General features: G+C 43.0%; 1 protein-coding gene across 20 annotated transcripts in view; it reads right to left on the reverse strand.

Annotated features, from left to right (window-relative positions):
* Positions 1–1,059: 1,059 nt before the first annotated feature.
* The window catches only part of PDE4DIP (phosphodiesterase 4D interacting protein), a 212,731-nt gene continuing 201,707 nt past the window's right edge, over positions 1,060–12,083 (reverse strand). For 11 of the 20 annotated variants that reach the window (XM_077119707.1, XM_077119714.1, XM_077119710.1 and 8 more), the window contains 7 exons: positions 7,993–8,109; positions 7,077–7,303; positions 5,748–5,891; positions 4,482–4,620; positions 4,132–4,178; positions 3,169–3,220; positions 1,060–2,518 (listed from right to left, as the gene is read on the reverse strand). In XM_077119707.1, coding sequence (XP_076975822.1) covers positions 2,373–2,518; positions 3,169–3,220; positions 4,132–4,178; positions 4,482–4,620; positions 5,748–5,891; positions 7,077–7,303; positions 7,993–8,109 — 872 coding nt within the window. In that variant the 3' untranslated portion in view covers positions 1,060–2,372. Of the gene's footprint in view, positions 2,519–3,168; positions 3,230–4,131; positions 4,179–4,481; positions 4,621–5,747; positions 5,892–7,076; positions 7,304–7,992; positions 8,110–12,083 lie in introns of those variants that run through there. The other 9 variants (XM_077119715.1, XM_077119717.1, XM_077119708.1 and 6 more) reach the window with 3 other exon arrangements.

Genomic DNA, 12,083 nt, shown 5'->3' on the forward strand with positions numbered 1-12,083 from the left:
GGGGCCAGAGAATAGAACCTCCTTGGTCTCAGCTCAGCCTCCCCTGCCTTTTCCATCTCTCCTCCTCGTTGTTGTTATGGCTCCTCTTCTGTGCCAGCCCAAAACCTAAACCCCTACCCCTATTCACTCTCTTCTCCCCCTATTTAGGGGAAAAGACTGAGAAGTCTCCACTTGTGCAGTAGCTAAACATCCACAACCAACCCACGGAGACCTGAGTGGTGTAGGCCTTTGGCTCACCTCAGGGATGGTGTGTCCAAAAGTCAGGAAAATCTGAGCACATAAGGGTAACATCTGAACCACAATCTCCTTAGAACATTGAAAGCTAACTGGGAGCCTGAGTCATTGAAAGTCCAGTTCCAGGAGGAAGAACAAGGATGCCCCTGCTGGCCCCATGTGGACAGCGCAGGGATCCCCATGGCCCCAGGGACTCTGGGCACAGGGAGGCCAGGTTATATACTATATTTTGGTGCTGCTTTCATAAATGTTATCAGTTAATAAATGACTTTTATAGAAACAACATTTGACGTCTTCATTGATAACTAATTATATTATCAAGGTCTACTTGCCCTGGAAGCACAGGATGAAGGAAGAATTTCCTGAATGTCTGAACAACCATAGGTCACGTAGTTCTCAAATTTTGCTACTTACTTGAAATAATGTTTAATAGTCTTGCTGACTGTCCATCCATCCAGCTGATTCTGTCAGTGATTCCTCTGTTGTCGACAGCCAAAGGTACTCAGGTAAAAATTTGAAAAATTGAGCATAAAAGCAGAAGTTGAGTCCACTCTACATCACAATTAAAGGGCATCTCTACCTCAGGCAAATACTGTTATTGTTATTGGTGATGGTTGTGGTGACAGTGGTTCACCTTTGTACTTGTTTGCTTTTTATCTGTTGCTGGGAAATATTTATCTGTTGCTGGAGTAGCAGCTGTTTATTAATTCCGGAAGGCAAAAAGACATAGACAAGGACTTTGCCCAAGGAAAATTTTAAGAACTTCATGTCAAAGTTTATACAATGACTATTAAGCACATTTCAAAAAAGAAAAAGGCACCTCAATTAAAGTAAAACAAATTTATTTATAGTTTTGATTCAAGTTATAGAACAAATTCTTTTAACTGTTGTCTGAAGTCCCTTCATTATAATCAGCTGGGGTGTTTATTTAAAATGTACAGGTTCTGGGGCCCCACACCAACTAAATCTCTTGAAACTGGAGCCCACAACAAAACTTTTATACCCTCCACGGCAGATCCTAAGACAAACCAAACTTAGGAGCCACTCCTTCCTATTATTTCATTGGAGATTCTCACAAAATAACAGAGGAAAAATCTATTCTTTCAAATTTATACTTCAAGCATTACAGTATGAGTTTCTCCATGATAGTTTGCCCTTTCCTATTCTTATACATTCAGTCCAGGAAGTGGTGCAGAAATGGAAAACAAAGCCAAGCAAAGAACACCATTTATTTCCTTATACACATTTACCTTCATAGCCACTACAAAGACTATTTCCTCTTACTGACCCTGTCTACCATTTATGTTGACCTTCAACATATCACTGAAGCAGTATATATAAATACATATCATACATTTATACACACACACGTGTCCTCTAAGCACTGTGAAGACACAAGCTAGGCTTTAGCACAACTGGGGGCCTCTAACATGCTACTTAAAAATGAGCACAGGCTTGCTTTCCACAAGACTTTCAAAGGGTTTTTTCTGACCATCACTCTCCAGTTCCCCAGATGAAGGTTAGGATGAAGAAAGGGGACAGCAAATTTAGAGAGGGGTCAGTCAAATTGGAGATCCAAATAGGAAATAGATAGAAGGTACTATAATAAGCATTAGATGGCATCTGGGTAGTCACTGCTTTCACCATGTGGGTTCAAAAAACTCAGGTGCTGTGGTGTAGATGGAAGCCCATTCTATGACTCATTTCAGCTGGCCCAGGGTCAGGTGTGGACCTCTGAGTTGTGCTCCTAGAGCCTCCACCAACATTCTGTCTGGCAGGCCCCTTGTTCAGTACTGTGCTTTCAGAACTACCCGAGGAGTTCCAGTGTTGGGACCCCAAGCTCCATTCAGAAGAAGCAGGGAGCTATTTCCCCTGAGTTGACCACCTGAGGATAGGTGCTGAGGTGAGAAACTTGTGCTGCAGCTAGTCCAGGTGCCACTGAAGCTGTTTAGAAGCAGTGTGACAAGGTCCCGCATGCAAGAGTAATGGGTTTCGCTTAGTGCTGGGCTAGGTGGACCTTGACTACTGGTGTCCCGTAACTGCAAGAAAGGCTTCCTCTCTTCCCTGCCCCACCAGGACAGACCTAACTCCTTCTTCTAGCCCTTCCAGCCGGTGGAGTAAGGGGGCCCAAATCCTGCTCAGTGGACAGGCAGCTGCACAAAAGGGGGGCAGGCCCACCCTTCCAGCTGTTTTAAGGATCTCTGATGACTTCGCTTCTTGCATGGCTCCTGGAAGGCAAGAGTCACAAGACTGGAGTGCATGGCAGAGCCCTTAGGGATTTCACCTGGAGAAAAAAAAAATCAAACCAAGTAAGAATCTCCTGGCTGGCATACTGTTTCCTAACTGTGACTGGAGTGACAGCTAAGTGGTTACAGAAACCCAGAACCTGATGAGAGCCTGTTCAGAGGACAAGCTGAGGGGATGCTGTGAGTCTGGAGGGACAATTGGTGCCACCAGGTCCTTCCTCTGAAGCTCCCCCCACCGTCATGCTGTGAGATCCCTACTCAGTGCCCCTGCAGATTGCTTGGCCAGATCCCAAACCCTCCCTCTTCAGGGGTCAGATGACTTTCCAGTTTACTTTGTCTGGAGAAAAATGATGACCTTCTTCATCTCCCAGGAACAGAAGTGCTTAGCATGAAATATGCACTTATAGAAACAGCCTTTTGTAGGAAGGGGAGGACATTTTGCATAGAATCCCTGTTAAGTTTGCGTCCAATTTACATTAATGAGGAGAGGGAGGGGCCAGGCAGCAGGAACCTCAGAGGTCACCTAGTTCCACCTTTGCAGAGGGGGCATCCAACGCCACACAACCCGTCAGAGACAAGCCTGGGATCTGAACCCAGATCTTTGGCCCATTCTAATATTCTAATGGGAGTAGAGAGGGAAGCTTCCAAACTTGAGGAAGCCTGGGGTAACTTGAGGCTGCTGGGTTACCTTTGCTGGGACAGGAATAAGGCTTTACAGAAGAAATCTTGTAATTGTTCTTCTAAAGAGACTCAGGAAAGAAAGGAATCATCAGAGAAAGACAAAAGGGAATTTGCAAAAAAAAAAAAAAAATTTTTTTTAACAGTTAAATCATGACCCAACCCATCTGCACAGCGGGATGATCAGCATTCTCTCAGGGGACAATTTAGGAACATTTCTAGGAATATGTTCCATTGTTCATGGTAAAGGAAGTCCATATCCAAAGGTTCACTTTCTGGTTTTTAAGCCATTCCATACAACTCAAGTTTTTCTTCAAAATATTTGCTAGAAAATGATTAACTCTTAGTGTTTTAAGGAAATGTAGAGAATGTCTCTTATACCCATCATTACATTTCAGTTTTTACTTATTATCAAATTCTCTTTTAGATCAATAAGATTAATGGTTATTTCTTGTGATGTTGCCAAAGAAAAAGAAATATTAAAATAAAATTGCTGTTCTTAAGGCTATAATGTACAGTAAAAGAAATTTATTAAGTTGCACTTTCCTTTATTCTTCCCTAAGGTAGTACATATAACTGGCCTCAGGATTCCTAATCAAAAAAACTAATTCAGGGACAGATTCCCACAGGAATCAGAGACAGATTCAAACAGGCCTCTAACCTAAAGGATATATTAAGTTTGCATTTGTACAGACTCCTAACTTGACAAAAAGAAGGAGTCATTATATTAAAAAGAAGAGATAATGATGATGATGTAAAGTGAAAAGAAATGTCAGCAAGGGAGCTGATGGGAATGGATGGATGATCTTGATGGAAAATACAAGGATGCTTATTAAGGACCTGTGACCCTAAAAATGGACCAGAAATCTCTTGGAAGATCAAAGCAGGTTCAGGGTCACCTGCAGACTGTGATGACAGATGGGCATGGGTTTGGGTGACTCTGTAGCTCTGGCTGATGTAATAGTTTTCTTACCTCCAAATTAGTCCTTGCCTTCTTTAAAACATCATGTGTCCTGGTCACTGAAATGAGAAAACAGGTCAACAAAGGAGACATGACCAGCCAGTCCAAACTTGTCTTGGCATGTGCTTTCTAATGTGTTTTTTTTACCCAGCCACTTCTCTGGGGGTCTCTTGGCACCTCCCATCCTTTCCTCCTTTAGCATACACAATTACTTATGGCATAGGCGGTTTAAGGACATCACATCAGACTCTACTATGGAAATACCCCACAGTTTCCCTGCTCGTGGTTCAGCAGCAGCAGAATGGGGAGTTCAGAAGACCACCTCCCTTTCCCCTGCTCATTCCTGGCTCCGCAGCACCTACAATGGCTGAAGATGAACTGCTCCATGTTCTCCTTCTGCTGGGTGGCAGTCTTTAGGCGCTCAGCTGTACTCTGAAGGAGAGTCTCCTGTTTTGATAGTTTGGTTCTCAGTTCCAGAAGTTCCCTTTTCATTGACTCTCCCTGGGAAGATGGACAGGCTCTCCATCAAAGATCAGAAATTCTAGAGCACTACATGCTATGCAGTTCTTTATACTCCAAGGTAGGATCCCACAACCTTTTCAACTGTTTCTAGACTGAATTTCTCCATAACAGCCTCTAAAACCCTCCAACTGATGATAGCTTATGCTGACGCCATTAGGTGGGAATACTGAAAAATGGGAAGCCCCATTCAAATTAGTTCAGGCCTACAAATTTGTTGCTAAAAAGAACCTGCCTCCCAATCATACTTAATCTCCCAGCTGTGAACCACAGCTAAAATTCAGCCCTGACACCAGCTATATTACTACTGTTTCACAAGTAAGACTTGGCAGTTCAGGAATGTTATGTCTGGGCAGGTATAGATGTGGCTGGGTATTTACATATATAGGCAGGCACTTAGACAGGGCTGACCTATAGACAGTTTGCACAAAAAAAATATTTGTGCCAATTTGAAGACGGCCACATTTCCCCTCCCCATACTTAGTATAGTTGGGTTCCATGAGGAATCTGGAACATTCATCTATAGTTAGAATGGCTGGGGAGGGCATTCTGGTATCTGCCTCACAATGTTCTGCCAATGGAGAGCCGCCTGAGGTCTGAGAGGTTCCTGAAAGACCTGGCTTTGAGAGCCAGGTCCTTTGCAGGCCTGGGTCAGAGGCTCATGTTTAAGTCATAAATTGAGGTTCCAGGGTGTGGCTACAGAAGGCTTACATCTCATGGTGACATTGTGGGACAACATAACAACTAGGAGGACCTAGGACTGGAGGAAGGAAGCATTGAAGCTTCAACATGTCCTTAATTTCAGCTCAGCCAAACCTCAGAAAGTTAAAGGATTTCAAATCTCATGGATTGCCAGGATTACTAAATCTTTGCCTTCTCCAGATCCTTTCTTTCTCTCTTTTATTTCTTATGTAAAAGTCATGGAGTGAGAAGAGAAACTGTGTGGACAGAGCTGCACTGAAAGCAGCCTTCCAGGGAGGACCCCAAGGCTCTGCATCTCCCAACTCACCACTCAGCTCCTGATCTTCAGGAGAGCTGCAGACTGAAGAGAGATGACATTTGGGGGCAGAAGAGTGAGATTTGAACCCAGTAAAGACATGGTGTCTTACCACTTTGACAGGCAGCAAAGGGCTGTGGGAGTTTGGCAAGGCCGCTCGCCAGAACATGGTGAGGAGGGAAGCTGACTCCTCCAAGGTGTGGTGCAGGGTGCTGGTGCTGCTCCGAAGCTCATGGACACTCTCACTGCTCAGCACCTGGGAAGGGGGGATTAGTGATGGGCCCACTGGGCAAAGGAATCAACCAGTTTTTGTTTTTATTTTCAAGCCCGGGTCTCAATCTTCCTCTGAGAGTGAAGCACTTACACCTACAACATGGGTCTGCTTGAATCTGAGAAACCCTTTCATGATTAGGCAATCCAGGAGCCACAATCTCAGCAGTGACCTCCCACTTGAAAGAACTCATTTGACTATAGATTTCTCCTACACTAGGTCTTTAGGCTTTCTAGCAGCTGCTCTATGCTATCAAGTCTAATGTCTCTGTTTCTTGCAGTGGCAACCCTTTCTCTTTCCAAAATCTTTACCTTATGGCTTCACTGGGCTGAACCATTTATGGCTCCAAGGACTGACTGCTTCTCCCTTTACCTGGAATACTCACCTCCACCTAGACAACCCACATGTCCGCTATGAAACTTATGTTCTTTCCATTGTATAAATGACCATTTCATCGTTTGTGTACTCAAAATTCAGATGACAACTTCTAACACTTTCCTATAGCACTACTGATCCACTAGTATGGATACCTTCCCCTCTAGTTGGAGGTCATTGGAGGCAGAGGCTGTTCTTACATTTCTGTGCATCTGCAGTGGCTTTGGACAGCACCGCAATTGGTGCCCAGTCCTTCCCAATGATGCAGCTCTCTGAGAAGCTTTGTTGACTGCTCTCCCTTCCCCGGCTCAGTCTGAACAAGGAAACCCATGGCTGTCAAGAGCCTCACTTCTTCCACCCATGTCCTATATGGATACAAATCCATCAATTTGTACTTATCTGATTAAATGATTTCATTTTGCCCACAGGATACTCTGGGCAGTATGACTATAAAAGATAATAAACTACAAAAGGGTACTCAGCACAGCCCCAAGTATATGTCAATCTCAATGAATGTCCTACTGAAGATGACAACTAGGAGCCCAGGCTTTTCTGTAATTTTCAGGGGGAGAATATCAAGTCAGCTCCATCTGGAACAGAGAAGTATATAGTGAAAATAGGAGATATAGAAGAAAGGGCCTAGCTTGCTGTAAATAGCAAATATACCCTCAGTAGTTAAAAGATGCATAGTATTAAAAAAAAGAGAGAGGTGGCAGGGGGTGGGGGGTAAGGAGTAAAAATCAGAAGAAAGGACCACAGGGATAAAGTGGACCTAAAAGCCAAAGGTGGGATTACCTCAGTGCCCTGAGACGTAGGACCAGGGAAGTTGCATGCTGATCTCACAAGAGCTGCTATCCTTTTGACCAGCAGCTTGCCCTCCCCAATCTGCTCTCTCAGGGCTCTATAGTCATCAATGTGGCCAATGACATGGCGGCCATGCTTATTGGCAAAGGAGCCATCAGTAGCATCACCCTCCAGCTTGGGAGGGTCCTTGATTACTGAAGAAGCATCCACACTTGGCTCTGAAAGATAAAACCACAACAATAGAGAATCCACTGTTATTTACCATCATGTGATCAGATCACTTCAATAAAAAACAGATGTCATATAGTGAAAGAGGTCAGAAATAAGAAAGGAGAATTAGAAAGTTCAAAAGTGGGATTAAGTCCACAGAGATATTTTGGTTTCTATATTTTTATAATCTGTTTTACATTATCCCATGACAATATTGCCAGGAGGTAAATTTCATTCTCGATGACAAACAAAATATTCAGGAAAAATATTATTAATACAAAAACTATTTCCAGGTGTATAGGACACACACAAAGAAATTGAGCCTGTAGAGGAAGAAGAAAGAACGAGAAAGATAATTACAGCAGGTGCAATATCAAGTCAGCTCCATCTGGAACAGAGAAGTATATAGTGAAAATAGGAGATATAGAAGAAAGGGCCTAGCTTGCTGTAAATAGCAAATATACCCTCAGTAGTTAAAAGATGCATAGTATAAAAAAAAAAGAGAGGTGGCAGGGGGTGGGGGGTAAGGAGTAAAAATCAGAAGAAAGGACCACAGGGTCCTTTGAGGAGGGCTACAGGCCTTGGGGCATGCAGAGAAGAATCTCCAAATTCACATATGGCATAGGCAGCAAATAAAAATTGCCTGCATTAATATTTTTTCATTACTGATCCCAAAGTCCTTCGTTGCCATATTTACCATTTGTCCGACTGAAGACGGAGGTCTCTGAGCCAGGAGCAGAAGAACGAGGACTGGGGAAGACCAGAGCTGGAGAAGTCATGCCAACATCCCGAACTGGAGGGGAAGAAACTGCATCTAGGGAGTGAAGAAATCATAATTGTTGGGAATTTTAGAATATACTGCCCAACAGGTACCTCACCAACCACAGAAGCACATGAATCACCCAGTGCGGTATGTTTCCATTCTTCAGAACACAAGGTTTTCCTTTACTTGAAGGGTATTTCATGAGAAAGCAACTTCTAATTCAATAAATTTTTAGGTATAGTTTGTAACTGCAGCTTTGAATACAATTTTACATGTAGTGTAAAATGCCTTGAAATGAAATTTAAGTATAGGATATATCTTAATAATTTTGAATCAGAGAATAAATTGATTTATAGGGGATTAAATTCAACTAATCGCTATTCTAGTGAGATGGAAATGGAAAAAAATTTGAAAGTATAAGAGGAATAACAGACAGTATAAGAAGAGCATAAGAATTGTATAAGAAGAATAGGAGACAGAAGCCTTGTTGGAATAAGAGGCCCTATTGGAGACCCAGAAGAAATGTGATGGTGCAGGAATGGGACTATATCACAAAGAGGATGAAAATGACCTTGCTCAGGTAAATGTGGTTTGGAGACTGGTTTCCTGCACAGGCCTCCATGGTGAGCGAGGAGGGGGAGCAGTAACTGAGCCTGTGGGGCTGAGCTTGGATGGTGTCCTGGTAAGCGAGGGAGACAGAAATGTCTGGATAGAGGGAAGTAAAGGAGATGTAACTGAGCAGTACAACTATCCCACCACCCCGAGCAGGGCACGGCATCCACCTGACCTACACAGAGCAGCATCCGTGAGCCAGGCAGGTGCTATGCGTGGAGGTCCACATGCACATTCTTTAATAGCCACAACAGCATGCTCACCAGACTGATCACTGTCTATTAAATGAGCATCTGAAAGAACCAGAGAAAAACAAAGACTAACATGACCCAGGAAAAGCACGCGTGAGAGTTTGAAAGCTCAGTTTCAAAGAAGCTGAGTAGAAGTGGTTCCCTATTAGTATAGAATTGAGGATATAGCCATGGAGGTGTTGAGGAATGTTGAAATAAATGGTGTATAAAAGTAGGACAAAAAAGAAGAGAAAGGAAAAATTAAATGTGTCAAGAGACTGTGTGTGTGGAAATACTAACATTCATATTAAAACTTGGTAATGTAAGATTGATGAGAGAAATTAAGACGAGGGTGGGAACTGGTTAAAAATGCCCATCTGAGAGGGCAGACAAGGGGGTGGGGATGGAAGAAGTGGATGCCTGCCCCCTGAAACAAACACACTCATCCCTCAATAATTTCTCAAAACCCTGATTTCCTTAGGAACAGGGAAATTTTACCATACAGCTCAGTTCCCCACATGTTAGGCAAAGAGAAACCAGACAAGCCAATCTGGACAGGGGAGCAATACTGAAGGTGAACGTCCTGTCAACCTGCATGTCATTCAATGTCTCACTGTCTCAGTTCTCATATGAAGTAGAGAGATAGTAGAATTTGCCCTACCTCAGATGAAACTACATATTTGAAAATATTTAGTAAATTTTAAAGCATTATACAAGGAATAGTTATTAACAAAAATAGCTCTTAATTATTGTGATGAGCACTTGTAAATGATTTCATTAATGCTTCAAATGACTATAGAAGGTACATATTACAATTATCCTCATCTGAAAGATGAGGAAGCTGAGGCTTAAATACCTGAGAGTTTAAACGACTTGCCCAAGTAGAACAATGTGTGAGCAAAGTCGGAATCTGCTTCCAGTTTTGACCACCAACCTCAGGTTCTCCCTCAGTAGCTTAAGTATCTCCAGTTTCCACCTATTTCTCATGCTATGGAGCATGAACCGGGAAAGACTCTCCTGGTGAACTACATACTGGCTAAGGCTTGCAAATTTCCTTTGCCTTCAAAACCTTTAAAGAGTGGCTGCTTTTTTCCAGGGTCAGTGTTGGCTAGGAAGTTCTGGCTGTCAGAGGAGAAGCTGAGGCTGGCTGTATGGACATTTCGCTCAACTGCTGCTCCAGCTGCAGTCACAGACAATTGTTCAACCGAACACTCTGCTCCAGTTGCCCTCTCAAAGCTTGTACCTCAAAGGGACTTGGTAACAGGCTTCCTAGCTATAAGATGAAAGAAGAGGAGGGGACTGGTAGCCCTGGTGCAGTATGTCTAAGCACTTGTCAGAATACAACTCCCTGTCCTCATTTTAGTCAGGACCACACTGTAATCTCAAGGCTCCAGGCAGCATACAGTGGCAACACCTCCCCGATAGAGTTATCGTCTATCCTGAGAGGACAAGCAGCCAGTCTGGAGTTTTTCTCAGGTTCAAATTACCCACATGCATGTAGGCTGGCAGATTAGGTAAAGCCCTTCATTCCATTCTGACGTGAACCTTGGTTCTACAATCTAAATAGCAGAGTCTTGCAAGGCAGGGGTTAACACTAAAGTAGGGAACGGTGGGGCTGAAGGAGAACGATGCTTGATTTCAGCCTCACTCAGGACTCAAAGAGGAGGAGGAGGAGGAAGGCATCAGGGCTCTGGATAGTATATAAGGACAAAAGTAAAAAAACGTGGCCAAAAATGAAACATGGGCCAGAGATCATAACTAAGTGAATTTTGCAACTTCCTCATATTTTATACCTCCACTCACATGATCTATTTCTACCAGGGGGGTGGGGGGGGGGTGGGGATGAACATAGCTAAAATGTACTCTGTAAGGTCCCAATCCCTTATCTGAAAACCCTGAGGCCAAATCTATTTTCAACTGTAGAATTTGTTTCAGATTTTAACAAGGGAATAGGACTCATACACTATATATTATTTGATACACCCAGTTGCATCTGGGGCCCCAGCCCTTATTCAAAAACATTAAATTTCTGCAATGAGCTATGCGGATATGCTAACAAAGCATAATAAATGAAGGCTATGAATAGCCTCTTGGCAGTTCACTTAGATTTGTAACAAAATGAGTAAGAGGAAAAACTTTCAATTCAGAGACCTTATTGGAGTTTGGAATTAAAGAGAAGGGAACATGGACGTTTAGCTGTAGTGGCTCTGAAATGGAGCCTAAATGATCCATAAAAAAGGGCAGAAGCATGAAAATGGGGGTAGTTCAGGATGAAGTGGTTTCCAAAGACTATCCCACAATTCTATAATGTACCTCCCTTTTTTATCCTAAATCCAATTTCCCATGAAGTCTTTCTTATTCTTTCTTGAAAATTTTTTCATCTACTCATTCCTCTTTATGTTGCCTATGGTACATGTGCCAGTTTGAATCTATTATGTAACCCAGAAAAAACATGTTTTAAATCTGACCCAATCTTGTGGGAGCAGCCATTTCTTTTAATCTTGATTCAATACTGTGGGTTGGGATCTTTTGATTAAATTATCTCCATCAGACTGTGGCACACCCAAAAGTGGGTGTGACCTTTTGATTAGACGGAGATGTGATGCCATCTATTTCAGGTGGGTCTTGATTAGTTTACTGGAATCCTTTGAAAGAGGAAATATATTGGAGAGAGGCAGAAACAACAGAAGCCTCAGAGCTGACAGAGAGAGCTGGCAGATGCTGACACCTGGAGAACAGAGACACAGATATTTGGAGACACCATGAGATGTTAAGCAAGCCAGAACCAGGAGAGAGCCCAGGAAGCCAAGAGATGAGAGTAATCCCTGGAGAAGCAAAGTGAGGAACCCCCACAGGAACAGATGCTGAAAGCAACTGAGCCCAGGAGCAAGGGACTGGCAGATGCCAGCTACGTGACTACCCAGCTGACAGAGGTGCTCCTGACCCATCAGCTTTCCTTGAATTAAAGTATCTTTTACTGGATGCCTTAGTTTGGGCATTTTTATAGGCTTAGAACTGTACACTTGTAACTTATTAAATTCCTCTTTTTTAAAGCCATTACAGTGCTGGTACCTTGCATTCCAGAAGCTTGCAAACTAAAACAGCACCTCATATTAGATTCTCATCACTTAATGCCCAGAAAATAACTATACCAATCCAATAGGTTTTCATGATTCTTATTTA

Source organism: Tamandua tetradactyla, chromosome 11, assembly GCF_023851605.1.
Source record: "Tamandua tetradactyla isolate mTamTet1 chromosome 11, mTamTet1.pri, whole genome shotgun sequence".
NCBI classification, from domain to species: domain Eukaryota; kingdom Metazoa; phylum Chordata; class Mammalia; order Pilosa; family Myrmecophagidae; genus Tamandua; species Tamandua tetradactyla.